Source organism: Bubalus kerabau, chromosome 9 (assembly GCF_029407905.1).
Source record: "Bubalus kerabau isolate K-KA32 ecotype Philippines breed swamp buffalo chromosome 9, PCC_UOA_SB_1v2, whole genome shotgun sequence".
In the NCBI taxonomy this organism is placed as follows: Eukaryota; Metazoa; Chordata; class Mammalia; order Artiodactyla; family Bovidae; genus Bubalus; species Bubalus kerabau.
Genome location: NC_073632.1, coordinates 75,847,078 through 75,866,397, shown reverse-complemented (window position 1 = coordinate 75,866,397; position 19,320 = coordinate 75,847,078). Strand labels below are relative to the sequence as shown.

The 19,320-nt window shown below is 40.0% G+C and overlaps 1 protein-coding gene across 7 annotated transcripts in view; it reads left to right on the top strand.

The window, feature by feature from the left end:
- ARHGAP18 (Rho GTPase activating protein 18) overlaps positions 1-19,320 on the top strand; it is a 206,328-nt gene that overhangs the window by 129,173 nt on the left and 57,835 nt on the right. For all 7 annotated transcript variants that reach the window (XM_055535602.1, XM_055535605.1, XM_055535606.1 and 4 more), the window contains 2 exons: positions 12,368-12,564; positions 16,404-16,642. In XM_055535602.1, coding sequence (XP_055391577.1) covers positions 12,368-12,564; positions 16,404-16,642 — 436 coding nt within the window. The remainder of the gene's footprint in view (positions 1-12,367; positions 12,565-16,403; positions 16,643-19,320) is intronic.

Below are 19,320 nucleotides of genomic sequence, written 5' to 3'. Positions count from 1 at the left end.
CTGAGTCTTGGATGTTTACTGTGCAGTGTCTGATGGCCTAGATCTTTCTAACTTACTCTGACAAGATAGTAAAGGAAGTTTATCTTTGATCCCTGGCTACCATGCCCTTGGTGCCCTGCATAAATACCACCTTCTGCCTTAGGGGCACGACATCCTTTTATCTTTTCCTTGTAGAACTTATTCAGATTGTGTTCTGTCTCAAGAGGCTCATTCTCTAGTCAGTCACCCTCTTGCTAATCTCTTCAGCAATGTTGGCTTCCGGAAATGACAGTTCTTTCTTCCACCTCTCTTTCCTGGCAAGAAAGGGCATGGGTGGCACATCTGGCTAGGACGTGAATTCCTGGGAGCCTTGGCCTGTGCAGAATATGGGGTTCATTTGAGAGGGCAACTCAGCAGATGACCTTTGGGAAAGAGATATCACTCAGTCTGGATTGTTTCTTTGTAGGGACTGGGCAGAAAGGAGAATCCATGTATGGAGTAGTGGGGTCAGCAGTAGAGAGCAAGAGGAATGGCAGTGGGAGACTGGAGTCCTTGAGCTGGACCTTGATTTATCACCAGCTTTTTACAGAATAGGACTTCCCTGGCGGCTCAGACGGTAAAGCATCTGTCTACAATGCAGGAGACCTGGGTTCAATACCTGGGTTGGGAAGGTCCCCTGGAGAAGGAAATGGCAATCCACTCCAGTACTCTTGCCTGGAAAATCCCATGGATAGAGGAGGGTGGTAGGCTACAGTCCATGGGGTCACAAAGAGTCGGATGTGACTGAGAGACTTCACTTTCACTTTCACTTTTTATAGAATGCCAACAGCCTTGGCCATAGCTAGGGGGGGAACTCTTGTGAATTTCTTAGCTTGTTTCAAAGTCCCACAAGGAATGGCATTTTGGAACCAGATGCCATATTACTTTTGATGAAGTGGGAATATTGCTGCCCCATGTAAGTAACAGGTTGACAGTAGGCTTGCAAAAGCCTGATGATGAGCTGGAGACTCTCAGACTTCCTAAGAGGACCAGGAGAGGAATTCAACCAGGACAGGTGCATAAACTTAAATCCAGCTTGGAGGATTTAATCCTCCCAGAATTTGATGTGGCAGAATTTGATTTGATTTAGTCTTTCTTCCCAGAATTTGATTTACCAGAGCTCTGTGTGCCCATAACTGTGCTGGATGATATGGGAATTGCATTAGTTAGGTTTTCTTTTTCTTTTTAATTTATTCATTTATTTTTGGCTGTGCTGGGTCTTTGTTGCTGCGCGTGGGTTTTCCCTAGTTGCCGTGAGCAGGGGCTACTCACTAGTTGTGGTGCATGGGCCTCTCATGCTGTGGTTTCTCTTGTTGCAGACCCAGGCTCTAGGGCGTGGGCTCAGTAGTTGTGGTACATGGGCCCTTCATTACCCAGCGCCATGTGGAATTTCCCTGATCGGGGGTTGAATCCACATCCTCTGCATTGGTACGTGGATTCTTAACCACCGGACCACCAGGGAAGTCCTAGTTATGTTTTCTTATTTGTAGTTTTTCTTTCCCTTCTTCAGTTCAGTTCAGTTCAGTCGCTCAGTCGTGTCCGACTCTTTGCGACCCCATGAATCGCAGCATGCCAGGCCTCCCTGTCCATCACCAACTCCCCGAGTTCACTCAGACTTACGTCCATTGAGTCAGTGATACCATCCAGCCATCTCATCCTCTGTCGTCCCCTTCTCCTCCAATCCCTCCCAGCATCAGAGTCTTTTCCAATGAGTCAACTCTTCGCATGAGGTGGCCAAAGTACTGGAGTTTCAGCTTTAGCATCATTCCTTGCAAAGAAATCCCAGGGCTGATCTCCTTCAGAATGGACTGGTGCCCATAATTTTTCCCATAAAGCCCTTGCCCATTCCTCAGGGTCACCTTAGGTCTCTCTGTCTTTTGGACCTTGTTCCTGTCCTCTAAACAGAGCTCAGCGACGTTGACTAAAAAGATTTGTTTTTGTGAGATTTTTGGTTTGTTCTGTTTTTTCCTTCAAAAATTAGGTTTCAAGCCCCCACCCCCAGGCAGCATTTTACTATTAGAAATTGCCTTTAGTTTCCATGTTTTATTTTATATTTCATGTCTTTTTGAGGCTACTTGTGTTCATATCTGTCTTATGTCGAATCAGCTCAGATTCTGAAGCATACTAAGAAAAAAGTGGTCTCAGATAATCTCATTGAAAAAGGAAAAAAAAGTATTCTGTAATATTCAAATAGTCTACTCTGTAACTGACTTCTGAAAACATATAGTGGAAAATGTTACAGATGAATTATTTCTAAGCTTGGCTAAATTATTTTAAGAGCTGGAAATTATTTCTTCACCACCCCCTTCCATCTCCTCGGTACAGCTGACTTTTAGTACCTGGCTTATGAAAATACTTCCTGGCCTTCAGAACTTACCGGTGGAACATTATAGTCTTTGAAGGTCATTTGGAGCTATCCATAAAATTACACTTTGCAGGCTAAGTGAAGCAGCTTTCTTTTTCCTACCCAGGTATTTGCCACACAGTTAATGCTGTTTTAAATTGTTCTGCTATTACTACTCACCAGCATTACTTTGAAATGATGTAGAAATATGTGTCTTCTCCCTTTTTATTGTGAAACATAAACACAGACATCCTTCCACTTTGAACATTTTTTTCAGTGTTTGTCTATAGCAGTCCTTATGCTGACTGATGGAAGCTTGGTTTTATGCCACTGTGACCCCACTGAGATAAATGATTTCCCAACCTTATTGTAACAAACAATCCCAAAGGACTGAAAAGAGTTTAATAATAGTACCCCCATCTTTTCCACAGTATATGCCTGTGCATTTAGCTTCGATTATTATCAAAAGGGTCTTTTTTTTTTTTTAATCAAATCTTGCCTTATGTCCACTGGCATAGGAAAATTGATGTTAATACGTATATAAAGTCTTATAGAAAGGCAAGAGAGTGGCCCATAGAAGTAAGTGAAACCATCGTCCAACAGTATTCTAAAATATTAGTGTTCATAGTTTTGTGTTACATCAACAAATATTTTGTTAGTACCTATGTGATGGTGCGGGCTTCCCAGGTGGCTGATGGTAAAGAATCCACCTGCCAGGGAAGGAGATGCAGGTTTGATCCCAGGGTCAGGAAGACCCCCTGGAGAAGGAAATAGCAACCCACTCCAGTATTCTTGGAAAATACCATGGGCAGAAGAGCCTGGCGGGTTACAGTCGATGGGGTCACAAAAAAGTCAGACATAACTAGGTGAGTAAAACAGCAACAACATATGATGGTAGGCTTTATGAATCAATGGCAGCTTACTTTATGAATTGGAAAGAGAAATCAGAAAATTGTAATTTATCAGTCTGTAGTCAGTCAATACCCAGAATGAGTGTGCTGGCCAATAGTTAAACATCTATCCTGTATCCTAGATCTTGAAGTATATTAAGTTTTGTATGTAAGAGAGTTGCACATTGGTGAAAACTTATCCATTTGCATTAATGTAGTTTTAAGGCATATGGTTAACTGTAATGTTGAGATTCTAAGGTAATGGAGGGCGTGATAGGGGAGTTTTGAATGAGGAGTTCAAGCATATTAGAGAAGATGGGAAGACTTTTGATCTTTTACCTCTGAAAACATGTTGAGAACTTGATAGACTCCTCAGAAAGAAATAAGCACAGCTTTGAAACCCAAAAGGCAAAAATTTGATTTTTCAAGAGCAATAAAAAATAGGTATACGCTTGATGACAGTTTTGGGTGCCGATAGCCGCCTTTGAAGCCTCATAACTTTTGTGAGAAAAGAATCAGGCATTAGACAGTTGTGAGAAAACCAGACTCCGGCTCAGGAAAGAGTAGCCTATGGAGCCTAGGGTCCTGTGTGAGTGGGCTTCAGGCAAATCTAGGAGGACTGTGGCCAACGGTGCTGGGGGGGGATCCCCAGGATGGGCTGTGGAGGTAACCTAAATTATTGATCTGAATTTGCAGAAATGGTTATTTGGGCAGAGGTTGAAGGGGAGGTGAGCGCATAGTGGCAATTAGAGAGGAAGTGAAATTCTGAGGCAGGAAAGGGGAACCGCAGCAGCGCCTGGAGCGTGTTAGGGACGATGCTGAAGCAGAGGTCATGAACCAGAGGCCCTTTCTGAGAGCTGTCTGGGCTGCTGGTTCAGTGAGGAACTGGAAAACGCCACCTTTGCCTAGCGTCAGTATCATTTCTAATCTCTCTGACAACTCAGACTTGAGTAGGCTGGTTGAACAGACATCTCTGATAAGGTGCCCAAAACACTGCAGGCATTCAACAAATATTTTATTTGTTTTAGCAATTAAGTTGACAGGATGGAACCAGGGAATGTGTGCTTAAAAAACAGTATGCCAGTGCTTGTTTGTGACTTAATATTAGGTACAGTCTGATAGGAAAATATTTGTTTTATATGTTTCATATAAAGAAGCCTAATTTCAAATTAAGCACTTAAGAGTTATAGAGGCATAGAACAATCACCTATTAATTACCTTTTAGGGTTTCCTGATGACTAGATTTTTTATTGTCTACTTTTCATGTACCTGTTTTATTCCTTTGTGGTTTTGTGCAATTAAATAAGAAACACCTTAGAAATTAAAAGGAGGATGTTGTTTCAGAGACAACGATAATTCAGTAATTAATAATCAAACAATTCCCAAGCATCTGCTATGGTAAGTGGATGGCTAAACCCAGGGACACCCAGATGAAAAAACAACAGCAGCAAAAAAAAAAAAAAAAAAAAAACAACCCAGAAAGACCTTTGTAGATACTTGCCCCAAGGAACACACAGTGTAGTGGTAGAAATACAAGTGTGGGTAACACAGTCTGAGTTGTGGTCAGGGATGGGGGGAGACTGAAGGAGCAAGGAAATGTCTTTCTTTATTCCAACCCCCATGGAGAAAGGTGCCAAGATATGACAGCTGGAAAACAGATCCAACTGGAGGGCCACCAAATGCTGAGTGGCTGCTGGTGTTGCACCTCCAGATGTTTCACAACTAACCAGAACAAGGAAAGGCCAGAGTTCTGGATTCGAGCTGTGTCAGGTGCATCCCAGTGTCCGGTAGAGACACATCCTGGTGATGGAGAATTGAGATTGAGGGGAGTGCATATGCAAACTCAGTCCCATGTGCTTTGAACCAGTCTTCCAAGATCTTGACATTTCACGTTAAAGTCCCACTTCAGATCTCTCTAGCCTCGTCTTGGAAAATGACTTTGATTTTAAGATCCTTGGCTCCCATTTGGCTACTTTTTGAGTCGTGTCTCCAGTTGAGGAAGGAAAAACTGCCTCTTGAGAGAGATTGGGGGAGCTCAGAACAAAGAGTATCTCACATCTACTGAGAAGAAGCCCTCGAAAATAGGAAAGTCCTCTGCCTGGTGGTTGGTGTTATCCCATGATTTCCCTTTTACATAACCTGTGCCTCTACTTAAAAGGGAAGGGAGTTTTTCCAGCTTACTCTGGTTGCCTCATGATGCTTCCACATGCCTTTCTGTGTTGTACCTTTCCTCCTTCCTTTCTACTAGACCTGGTGGTTGTGGCTGCCACCTATAGCCTTTATTCTGTTAGTGATATTCACATATGGGTTGGTTCTACCACAGTGTTTTTGTAAAAGTGATAAAGCCAAGTTTTCAAAGCTTTCTCGCAGCAACCTTACTAATGTGCTTCTCTTCCCAGCTTGACTTGGGCAGTGTTGGGTAAATGGTGCGTCATCAGTTCATTTGTTCATTGTTTTGCTGTGTGTCAAAGTTGGGTGGACACTCTGTGATGACTATAGCAGTGTGCTATGCAGATATTAAGTGATTTTTATTTTTAAAGAAAAAGCTGAAAGAAATAATGAGTAAATTTTATCTCCACCCCTCCACCCCATGGGCTTGCCTGATGGTTAAAAATCTGCCTGCAATGCAAAAGACCAGGATTCAATCCCTGGGTCAGGAAGATCCCCTGGAGAAGGGAATGGCAACCCACTCCAGTATTCTTGCCTGGAGAACCCCATGGACAGAGTGGGTCCTACAGTCCATGGTGTCGCAAAGAGTTGGACTCAACTGAGTGATTAACACTAGGATTAACACAACTACTACTGCTTCCCCCCGCCCCCACTCCCCCAAATGAAAGGGTTAAAATGTACAAAGGATACAAGTAAGCTTACTTGGATTGTGAAAATTAGTGTGTTTCTAAAACTGTAGCAGTTGGGTTGGGAAGAAGATGTAAGGAACTTTTCTGCTGCGCTCTGAAGGCTGCCTGGGAGTAGGGAAAGAAAGGCCAGAGAGGGATTGCTTCCGAATCAACTTCTTCCTGCCTTAAGGCATTGTCAGTGTTCTTTCTTCCTGGTGTCAGAGCCACTTCTAATAATTACTGCTTTCAACTAACAATAGTAGGCATTCAGTTCACAGGGAAAAAGAAATGACATGGGTCATTCATAGGCTGCAGTTCTTCCTAGTCACTCAAATTCAATGTAGTCTAATGGACAAGGCCATTATGGAGTATTAATAGCTTTACTATCTCAGATGGCAGTGATTACTTTAAAATCACTGATAAAATGAAAGAGAAAAATCTACACATCAGAAGCACTTTCCCCGCCCCCCCCCCCCCAGCCTAGAGGTAATGTAGATCCAGAGTGAATGTTTAAAACATTTTAAACATCTTTGAAACAAAGTTTTAAAAAATATATATATATATTTGAAGTCGTGTCCTAGCATGGCATAAATCACATTTTAGAAAATGCATTGGAAAAGGTTTCTCATGCATTTTAAAGAGGTATGATTTGATTGTTAAATGTATTTTTCTCTAGATAAGTATAGTGGTCATTCAAAAACATTAATTATAGGCTGTGTCAACAAGATCACTTTTGGTTTTGCTATGTGCAAAACTCACAAAGACTGGAACGTTGGATGTGAAAAAAAGTAAATTCTACCCTTTCCAGTCTATTTGGTATAATGACTGCAGAAGAAATGAGGACACCAATTTTGGTTCCACCATCACTTTGCTGAGATTTTGAAGAAGATTTAGCCCTGGCAACTCATTTCCTCATCTAGAAAATCATGGGATAGGTTTAAATCTCTAAGGTCCAATAACATTCTAAAGCTTACACTTCAATAAATATGGCTTTATCTAAAATATACTTGGTCATTATGGTTGATAAGTCGTGATCTCAATAAGAACTTTTTTTTTGGCACCTTAAAAACAGAACAAAAACAAAACAAAAATAGCCTTATCCTCATATCTCTCAACCCAGTCCCTTCTTTTCCTGTGTTGGAAGTGAAAGGAGAATAAGAAGCATGCAAGAGAGTATACTTCTTTTAGAAAGGATCTTGTAAGAATAGAAAACCAAATCCTAGCATCAAAGGACTTCAAGAAAGCAGACTTTGAGCCGTAAAAATGCTTCTAGAAGGAGCAGGATTGAGAGACAGACTGGATGTGAAGTTTAGCAGTATGACTGTTGATGGGGTGGAGTGCACAAAGTAGAGATTGGATCATGTAGTTAAATATGAGTGCAAAGAAGTGTCCTAGTTCTAAATAAATGCCTTGAGATGATTATAGGAAGAGGTACAGATGGCGAAGGAGCATTAAAGAAAATACCCATATTTCAAATACACTGGCCAAAAGGGGAAGCTTAGAATTTCTACCCATTGTGCATGATGGATAAAAGTGGATGATGGAAGACATTGGTGAGGCAGGGGTTTTTAAATATGCTTGTATTTTTTGTCATTGTAGTATGAATTAAATATGGATATATCATTGGAGTAAGTCCCAGTTTTGATGAAAGGCCGTAAAACTAAACTAAAATAAACAAAGAAGTAGGTCAGGAGTCACTAGGAAAGCATGTCTATTTCTTTCAGTAAGGCTTTCTGGAACATTGCCCACAGAATTGAAAAGTGCTTTCTCAGATCCATTAGGTGTTTTTGAGAAATCCTGGAGCAGCGGTTTTCAAAGTGTGGCCATGGAACCCGAGGCTCTTGAGACCCTTCAAAGGGTCTAGGAGATCAGAACTGTTTTCATAATAACCCAAGCTGTTAACTGGCCTTGTTCATTCTGATGCTCTCCTGAGAATACAGTGGTGTTTCCCAGAAACTACATGACTTAGAATATCGCAAAAGAGTAGATGCAGAGGGAGATGGGAGAATCCATATGTCTTCTATTAAACGAAACATTAAAACAGTTTCAAAAATGTAAAACAGTGCTACTTATCTATTTTTTTTAGAAAAAATATAGGGCTTTTCCCCACCTCTCCCCAATGTTATTTATGATGTTTTCTTAAATAACATCTTAAATATAAGATTATTTCTTATTAAATGAATTAATATTTAAAGTTTTTTTAAGTTTTAAGATCTAATAGTGTACATATCAATGAATATAATCTATCTCAAAAACTCTTTGGAAGCCCTTGAAAATTAGGAAGTGTGTAAAAGAGTCCTGAGACCAGAGGTTAAAGAATGACCGTCCTTAGAGGATAAGCAATTTCTCTGAACCTTAGAAGAGGGCAAAGGTGACTTTATTAAACTGTGGGAGAGGCAGTTATCTGTAGTTAGCAGTTACACAAATGTTAGCAATGATACTAACTTGAGTGCCTTCTCCTTGGTTACCTCTAAGGTCGTTCCTCAGTAGGAATTATTTGATGTTGTTTTGTTTAGTTGCTAGGTCATATCCAACGCATTTGTGACCCCGTGGACTGTAGCCTGCCAGGCTCCTCTGTCCATGGGATTTTCCAGGCAAGAAGGCTGGAGTGGGTTGCCATTTCCTTCTCCAGGGGATCTTTCCCATCCAGGAAGCGAACCCACATTGCCTGCATTGGCAGGCGGATTCTTTACTGCTGAGCCACCAGGGAAGCTCTTATTGGATGACTTACAACAAAATCGTCAAGGCTATTGGCATTCTTGCCATTTTATAGATAGCAGCAAGTTAGAATCAGAGGAGTGATTTCCTCCAGGGATCATGAAAGAAAGTTAAGTAAAGCTAGAATCATTTGGTGCTTAGGACTCCCAGTCCTGTATGTTTCCCTGTCAGTTCACTGACTGCAGTGGTACCAGGATGAATCATGCATGTTCTTCTAGCGGACCACAGCAAAGTGCGTGGTAGAGTCTGCCTCCTTCTGGAGGACAACTTCTGTCAGATCAGTTTAAGATTTCTACGAAAAAATAAATAACAGGTATCACTAATACCCTGAATGATGTCAGTATATTTGAAATTCACTCACCGAGTAGGAAAAAAAAAAAGAAATTACAGAAAAATGGGAGAAAATACACCTGGGGAAAATACAAGGAAACAGATCCCCAATTTTTATCAACACAGCATGAGGACATGCTGCAAGAAGATAACACACCATGAAGGCCCAGGGGACAGAGGGGGCCTGTAAAGTTGAGTATTTGCTGGTATGTTAGTGCCCAGGGAAAAAGAGCCCAAGTGATAATACTGTGATGTAATGCCTTGTCCAGCAGACTAAGAAGCAGCTTCTTTTAGAGGAGTGTCTAGTTCTGTAGTTCTAGTTGTAAAAAGGTGAGAAGTGGGGGAGTTGGGGAAAAGTGTTCATGGGATATTTAGCATAGGGGATTCTGGGTGGGGGTGAGGAAGAATGCAAAGAGAATTAGCATTGGCAGTGAGTCAGGTGGAGGTAATTGGTAGTTGCCTGTGGTGGGGCAAATTGTGTGTTTCTCTGATTTGAGCACCATGTGTTGGCTGGGATCTTTGGGAAATACAGAATATCTCTGCTCCATACTTCATTATGTCTAGCAGATGTTGCTTTTATGTGTTTGAGTTCAATTTGCAGAATGAACATGGTGTCATAAAAGCATACTCCTAAAAACAGAAGAGAGGAAACCAGTTAACTGGCCTGTTACCAGGACAGTTTTAAGAAGGGACAGGCTTTTAGCTGTGGCCTGTCTGAACTACAAAAGTGAGAATAATCTAAGAAGAAAACCAGTGACATGACATGTTTATTGATGTAAACTGTAAATAAAGAATGTTCAGTCACATTTTTAGAAAAAATGTGAAATATTCAGCATCTAATTAAGAAGGGGACTTTCACTGGATGGTTGCCTCCTTCCTATATTCCATCCCCTAATATTTAAAAAAGAAATTGTTTTCTTGCAAAATTTGCCAGTGATCCAAAAAAAAATAAAATAAAATCTTCCCTTTCCATGACTCAGTATCTTCAGGTTATTATAACAAACCTTTTCAGCTTTTGAATCTTAATAGAGTCAAAATATTGAGTAGGTTCATCAGCACTAAATGATTAGATTTTTGCTTTATGCATGTTTTGAAAGCAGGCCTTGATATAGAAGGTTTATTTACGTAACAGTGCTATTGCTCAATGCCCTTGCATTTTTCTGCACATGCTATCTTAATGGAAATTTACTGGAAAATTCTTGCCAGAATAAACACATTCCTTCAGGAGCGAAAGGCTTAATGTACTTTTCATTCAACGGCACCTCTTTCCTGTGAGCAGATAAAACACATTATTTGGCATTAGTCATTATACTTCACACATTCCGCAGTTCTCATCGTGGGGCTAAGGTTATAGAAAATAGGAATATAGTAGACAATCTTAAAATGAGAGGTAAAACAAAAGCAAGGAAGGGTATCCATATATCTGACATGAAATCAAAAGTGAATTTGGCAGATGCTCTATAAAATTAGTTTGAGCTAGTCCTGATAAAGCCGGATTAAGGATTATGAACCAAAGATCAGTTGAGCTGGTGATCACAGAAATAAAAAGTATAGTTTACTTTTCATTTCTAAGAGAAAGAGAGCATTTTCATTTGCATTTTAATTTAAGAATCAGAATGTAAACCCTAAATGGAGGACATCGATGGTATCATGGCCACTGGGTGAGAGAAGGGACCAGAGTGGGATATAAGGATGTAAACAGGAGCCGGGGCAGGGAGGGAGAAACTGTCTCTGAATTAAGGGATGGGGAGGCAAACAGTGCCCAAGACTAGAGGAAAGAGATTCACACAAACACGTCTAGACGTCCTCCTGTTGGCCCTCATCTAACACTGACCCCCCCATCACCACCCCAGGACTGCTACTGGAGCGAGATGATAGGAATTGTTGCATTAATAAAATGTGTAATCAAGACAGAGAGAACCGTTTTTACAGGGATAAAACTGGCCAATTAGCATATTACAGTTAAGTCAGTTATATTGCGTTTATTTGCAGCAATAGGTAATTCTTTGACTTTTTCTGAGAAGTCAGTTGGAATTAAACTACTGGGTAGATTCCACCAGAGTTTAGTGACCTTCTTCCTTATGCCATATTAAATCCTACTATTTTAAATAATTATGGGAGAGGCCAGTTTCAATGTGAAAATGTTCACAGACAATTAAAGAATTTTGTTTTATTGCATTTCTTTTTATTTTCTCTATGTGCAGTAAGTAAACCAGTCTAGCAAGAGTGTATCACTTCCTAATGTCCTCTTGGGAGATTAAAAAAGCGATTTGAAATTAAAATAACAAAATACTCATTCACCAATTATTATCTCTACTCAAATTATATTTCTAAAAAATTATTGAATATAAAGGGGAAAAACATAGCTGAAAAATTTCCTCCTTCAAGTAATAAGGCTTTTCCTCTTCTATCTCAATATAAACAATCATGAAACAATTCAGTATTTCTCTTCTATATGGGTTTTTATTATTAGGCCTTTTAATTCAATTTTCGTAGTAGGTAGGATATGATTTATAAAGAAAAAATATAGTTGAAGTTATTAAAAAACCCACCCTATTCACGTATCCTTTTATCATAAATTATAAGCTGAATGGTTTAAGAGGTAATTCTCAACTTATTCAGAATTGCCAATAAATGCATTTTACCATTTTTTAAAATATATGTAAGTAATAGGTACATTTATAAGTGTAAAGATTAAATGTTGCTTTCTAAAATAAGGTGTAACAGTAAACTTAATATATTATCCTTCTATTTATGTTTTGGTTCCAAAAAATAAAAGGAAAATTCAAGCGGTACCTCATTCATTGTTTGCAGATATTTGCTGTGTAAGGGTTGACTGAGTTTAATTTATAATTATCAATGATAAATATGAAATACTGTGTAAAATTCAATCCCAAGTTTATTAACCTTTAATCAGTTGCTTTCTAAGAACAAATTTTCAGGTTTAAAGGAGCTTTAAAATAATTTAAGTGAAATGGAAATGTAAAAATATTTATCACATAGCTGTTTGTTCATTGCCAAAGTTTTCTGTAGAGGATAAAACTTTTCATTTTACAAACATGTTATAATCAGTAGCCTCTCAAGGCAAACAGTTTCAAAGCAAACATCTCTTTGGTTTTGTTAAGGAGAACTTGAGTTTCCAAGTTCTCCAGCTTAGTATTATGATATTGTAGAAATAATACTACTTCCTTATACACTAAAATGAACCATGTTTTCTTTTGACTTTACAGTAGAAGATATGGCCAGTATACTATGAACCAGGAAGTCACCAAAGTTACAGAAAGACCTCCATTTGATCGATCAGGTTCCCAGGATTCTTTGGATGAACTATCTATGGAAGCTTATTGGACTGAACTAGAAAATATCAAGAAATCTCATGAAAACAGACAAGATGATCAAGAGGTGGTGGTTGTCAAAGAGCCTGATGGTAATGATGAAATTAATAAAACTTTTTCTTAGTTTATTTTGCATGTATTGATGGGAAATGAATACATAGGAAGAAAGAAATTAAAATGAGGAAAACCAGAAAAAAAAATGGTAGTTGCCTTTCAACTTAAAAATGACTTAATTGTGGCAGATTATAGATGCAGCCGCCAAATATAAATGATATAAGTAAAGTCACTGAGTTTTGGATATGGCTAGACTCTTATTGGCTAAGCTGTATCATAGACTCTTAGGGCTGGACTTGATCTTTGAAATCATCTAACCTCTCTTTAAATTCCATCTGTGGTATCCTAGCCCCATGGTTGTTTGGCCTCAAGTGAGTAGAGATGCTGATGATGTTGGTGTTTTTCCATTGTTCAGCTTGAGCTGTTTTGATGTTCTTTATTTTATTGATTTACAATCTGTTCCACACTACCTTTGACTCACTTATTGTCAATCTACTTTCTGGAAGAGCAGAACAAATCTGCTCTGTTGTTTGCATGACAGCTTTTCAAATGATTGAGGATAATTATCTTGTTACTAGACAAATAACTTTTTTCTAGAAGGAAAAAGATTCACATAAATCAGTCCTTGGTGGTGGATTGCAGACCTATCCTAGTCTTGGTTATCTTATCTTTCAAACTGTTGTCTTCTAGATTGGCAACAGTACCAGCTGAGCTTAGGGTGGAGGTTTTGACAGTGAAAGTGGAAGACGGTATTAGCATTTTTAGCCTCCCTATTTACTTCTCATATTTGGTTCATAATTGCTGTCATCTCTATCTGCGTTTCCCACAGTCCCCATTATTGTACTTGATATTCTGGAAGAAGCATGGAAAATTTTACTTTTTTCCCTCCTCTTAAATTTCATGCTTTTTAAAAAAAAAATCAACATTAAATTCAAGTAGACACTAGGTTTCTCATGTCTAACTCTGGTATCTATTATATTAGCTTGCTTTCCATGCCTTGTGCTGACCATAAGTTTGTAAGTATATCTTTGGTGTACAGGCTGATACCGATTCCAAAAAAGAGCCACGGTCAGTACCTTGGGACCCACAGCTAGCAGTGACCTGTTTTTCAACAGAAGACTTCTTAATGATGCTAAATGACTTAGCATCAAGTTGTTTAGTACTAAAATCTGCATAGGTTTTTCTCCTTTGCTATAACATTGCTTGGGGAAAAAAAGCAACCATTAATACTTCAGATATGCAGATGACACCACCCTTATGGCAGAAAGTGAAGAGGAACCTCTTGATGAAAGTGAAAGAGGAGAGTGAAAAAGTTGGCTTAAAGCTCAATATTCGAAGATCATGGCATCTGGTCCCATCACTTCATGGGAAATAGATGGGGAAACAGTGTCAGACTTTATTTTTCTGGGCTCCAAAATCACTGCAGATGGTGATTGCAGACATGAAATTAAAAGACGCTTACTCCTTGGAAGGAAAGTTATGACCAACCTAGACAGCATATTCAAAAGCAGAGACATTACTTTGCCAACAAAGGTCTGTCTAGTCAAGGCTATGGTTTTTCCAGTAGTCATGTATGGATGTGAGAGTTGGACTGTGAAGAAAGCTGAGCGCCAAAGAATTGATGCTTTTGAACTGTGGTATTGGAGAAGACTCTTGAGAGTCCCTTGGACTGCAAGGAGATCCAACCAGTCCATTCTAAAGGAGATCAGTCCTGGGTGTTCATTGGAAGGAATGATGCTAAAGCTGAAACTCCAGTACCTTCGCCACCTCATGTGAAGAGTTGACTCATTGGAAAAGACTCTGAATCTGGGAAGGATTGGGGGCAGGAGGAGAAGGGGGCGACAGAGGTTGAGATGACTGGATGGCGTCACCGACTTGATGGACATTAGTTTGAGTGAACTCCAGGAGTTGGTGATGGACAGGGAGGCCTGGCGTGCTGCGATTCATGGGGTCACAAAGAGTCGGACACGACTGAGCGGCTGATCTGAACTGAACACTTGAAAGAGGAAAGTTGGAGATTTTCCTTAATTTAACATTGATTTGTAAAAGAAAATGATAGCCAGCTCATCCTTTTATTTGGGTTCTCTTTCATTTTACTCTCATTCTTTCTCACTTTACCAATCCAGTTGAGCTTATTTGGAATAATAGTATCTTTCAACCTTTCTGATCAATGTTTCAAGATGGCAGCAGCATACCGGTGGCCTGCTGAGTAAGGAGAAAGCATTCTGCGCAAAGAAGCACTCAAGCCTGATACATAGCCATGTGTCAGCTATGTCATAACTCTTCAAGGCTAAAGTGGATTCATGAAATGTTGCTCATGATGTGATTATCAAGAATTGGGAGTGTTTCTACACACCCATGCCTTTTCTTTGACTTTAAATAGTTTGAATTTTACCTCTACTTTTTACTGGAACAAGCTGCTCTATATTGTAATCTTGTTTACTTCCCTTATGGCAGTATCAGCTTTTTCTGACCATTTACACTGAATTCTACTTTAATATCTTTAATAATCACGGTGAGTTTTTATTTCAGTGAACAGTTTTTGTTGCCTGGCAGGCAGAATGCCCTGCACTGCCTTATGTTTCTTTTTTTGTTTGTTTGTTTTTTTAATTTTATTTTATTTTTAAACTTTACATAATTGTATTAGTTTTGCCAAATATCAAAATGAATCCATGCCTTATGTTTCTTGAAGTCAAGGTTATTGATACTTTATTTCTGCCCTCATGGAGTCTAGATAGTAGAGAAGCTATAGACAAGCACAGTGGTCAGTGCCCCGTCTTGTGCTGCCGGCTATAATGGAGCTCTGCAAAGTTCTTTGCATGCAACATGCTCACATTTGGTTATGAGGCAACCAGGGCAGCTGTGCTTTAGTTTACAGATGAGAAAACAGAGTCAGCTTGAGGCTAAGTGACTTGACCAAAGTGACATGGCCATCAAGGTGCAGGAATGGAGTATGGACAGATCTTTTGTGTCCCAAGTCCTTGGTTTTCTGATGTCCACTATAAATGTGGAGCTTGGAGTAAATCTGTTCTAGTTGTCATTCAGTTTTTCTACAATCATCAATAAATTTTTTTTGGCCATGCCTCACAGCAAGTGGGATCTTAGTTCCCTGACCAGGAACTGAACCCTCACCCTCTGCAGTAGGAGCGTAGACCATCGGGAAAGTCTTGAATTGTCAACAGATCTTACACAATATTTGCTTTACTATTTACTCCCTTACAGTGTTTTGAATTGATTCAGTTGTTTAATTAGTTTCCTATAATCTACTTGGTTTTTTTCTGAAAACAGTTTGCTTTTTAAAAAAAAAATTGTAAAGAAAGAAAAACAGGACTCTGGTATGCTGACTGGGGGGTTAAAAAATTAATTTGAAATTGATTAGTTCCTGATGTCCAGATGCTTTTTACTTCTTTGCCACACTGTCAGCTACAGAGAGCAGAGAAAATAAGCCTTTCCATCAATTAGGGTCGGACTCTGGGATAGTGCTGAATGTAAGCCAAGAAATAGGGCTTTAATGGCCATCCCCAGCATTGACTTCCTTCTGTAACTTGCTGGAAGTAAGTTATCTTTTCATTGCTTGCTCATCTCTGGAAAGGGAACAGTATTATCTTCCCCTAGTTAATCTGCAGGGAAGTTATAGAGGTTAATCACATGTGAAGTCATTTAAAAATTTTAATTGAGTATATATGAAATGGATCTAAAATTTGATATCTTTATGGCTGGAGTTTATGGCAGTGCTCCAAGTTTCAGATAATGATTCTTAGCACTGTGGTTGGGTTATGGTACAAGAGTTTTAGTAAGAGTTTTTAAAACAGTTTTTAAAAATGTGGAAGTTCTCATATTTTGTGATTTAAATACCATTTTTTCTCTACTGTCTCAGAAGGAGAATTGGAAGAAGAGTGGCTTAAGGAGGCCGGTTTGTCTAATCTCTTTGGAGAGACTGCTGGAGATCCCCAAGAGAGCATGGTGTTTTTATCAACACTGACCCGGACGCAGGCGGCAGCTGTTCAGAAACGAGTAGAGACTGTCTCCCAGACCTTGAGGAAAAAAAACAAACAGTACCAGGTTCCTGACGTCAGAGACATATTTGCTCAACAGACAGGGTCAAAAGAAAAGGAGGTAGGTTTTCTTTTTCAGTAACATAGAGGAATAATGGCTTAGACTCAGTTGAACTCGTCCAGTTAAATTCATATCATTAAAAACTTAATGGGCATGTATATGTAAGGCCACCATAGCTTACTTGGTAAAGAATCCTCCTTCAATGCAGGAGACCCTAGTTCAATTCCTGGGTCGAGAAGATCCTCTGGAGAAAGGATAGGATACCCACTCCAGTATTCTTGGGCTTCCCTGGTGACTCAGCTGGTAAAGAATCTGCCTTCAATGCTGGAGACCTGGGTTTGATCCCTGGGTTGGGAAGATCTCCTGGAGAAGGGAAAGGCTACCCACTCCAGTATTCTGGCCCGGAGAATTCCATGAACTATATAGTCAGTGGAGGTCGCACAGAGTTGGACACGACTGAGAGGAGAAGGCAATGGCACCCCACTCCAGTACTCTTGCCTGGAAAATCCCATGGACGGAGGAGCCTGGTGGGCTGTAGTCCATGGGGTTGCTAAGGGTCGGAGATGATTGAGCGACTTCACTTTCACTTTTCTCTTTCATGCATTGGAGAAGGAAATGGCAACCCACTGCAGTGTTCTTGCCTGGAGAATCCCAGGGACGGGGGAGCCTGGTGGGCTGCCGTCTGTGGGGTCGCACAGAGTCGGACACGACTGAAGCGACTTAGCAGCAGCAGCAGAGCGACTTTCACTTTTCGTGTGTAAGGCACTGAAGCTCCATGCTGGCCATGATCAAGAGGGATTCGATCCCTGTCCTTCTAGAAGTTACCTTCTGATGGGGCAGAAAATGAAACAAGTTAAAATTCTCTGACAGTCCCTGCACTCGGTGTCCTTGGAGCTTTGGGAGTGCCCCAACCTCCTGGACAATGTGACTGCTAGTTGTTACTTAGCAGTCAGAGGCAGGAGGTTCTTTTTTCCACATTGACTCTTGTAGGAAAATTTGCTTTTTTTTTAAGACTCACGTGGGGATGAATGGAAGTGGAATGCAAGGAACCTAATTGCAGCTGAATTATAAAACAGGAACCCTGAACATAAAATAACTTCCCCTCTGTGTCTAGTGCCTAGCATGTAGAGGATTGGAATAGATATTTGCCACGATGATGAATTTATTAGTGGAAGCTATTGGAGTCTGGTGGAGACTCTGGGGCTGATGGCTATCTAAGATAGCATGGTACCAGTCAGGGACCTGAATGGCCTAGAACAGTGCTACTCAGGATAGCCATTTGGTAGGTTGTTTATGGAGTGCCCATGAGGACCTAAAGAGCTTGCCCAAAATGAAAATTAATATCTGCTCCCAGCAAGAAACAGTCATGCTACCAAGAGAAAAAAAGGTCAGCTGAACTTAATGGTGTTCTTAGGGTCAAAGTTGGTTGACACATTGAACTGTTCTCAGATGACAGTTAGCATAGCTCTAGTCTAGAAGATCCAGTTGGGTGGATGAAGTAAGAGCAAATAGAAGAGATCTTAAATGAGGATTGTAATGACGATAATAGCAATTATTATAGCACTAGCCACCACCACTGAACACGTACTGTGCTGACTACTTTCCATGCCTTATTTCATTTCATCCTTAGAGCTTGTCCTATGAGTGAGGTTTCATCATTTCTGTTCTACCGCCGAGGCTCATAGACTTTAAGTAACTTGCTCAATGGTCCCATAGATAGTAAACCCAAATTTGTCAGACTCTAAATATGTGCTTTTAACCACTATACATCCTACTACATTTGGTTTTACATCTATAATTCTGATGTTAAGTAATCCCAGTAAATACATGAGATTGTATTTACACTATAATAAAGGGTAACAAAAATCTTTTTTAAAAATTTGGGAATAAGAAGACATATTTAAGGTATCTTTCTGTCATATAGAGGTTTTTTGGCTTTTTGTAAACATTTCATTCTTCTAAGAAATCCTGCATAGTTGCAGATTGCTACTCTGTTTGTATGGTCGATTGTAGATCAAATCTAGTCCATTTTATGGGAGTTTTGGGGTCACAGGATTGCTCCAGACAGATCTGTTGCTGCTGTGAGGCAGTTACACACTTGCATGCCACCCATTCGTTATTTGGAAGGACTAGACTGCTTTTTTACAGCAGTAAAAAAATGAATAATAAGGAAATCCAGTATTATTGGCATTTCCTTCCCAATTAAAGAGCCCTCCCTGAGGGAGTTAAGAGGAAGCCAAAAGCGGGAGGGGACAGAGAACTGAGCCTCAGCAAACCATATTCTGTGGGATTCCTGCCAGTCTTGAAGAGGATGTTGCTTCTCAGTGCTAGAAGCAACATTTTTCAGCGAATCCTTGCTAGTGTCTTAATCACATGCTTTGAATTCAAGGTAATTGGTGGATTGTATCGGCTGATGGAGTCAATAAGTGAGAAACAGCAGAAGTAAATTAAAATAGTGTTAACTTACGCTTTCTGCCTTTAATTGAAATATGACCACCCATTAGAAATATGTCTTCCAACCCTCAAGTAAACAGGGGCCAGCCATCTTTACTTGCATTTCTTCTATTCTCTAATAAATGCAGTATGCCCTCCATATCCCTGGCTTCTGCACCTGTGGATAGGGAGGGCTGACTGTGCTCTGCCATTCTTTATAAGGGACCGGAGCATCTCCAGTGTTGGTATTCATGGGGTGGGGGTGTCCTTTAACCAATCTTCCACAGATACTGAGCGATGACTGT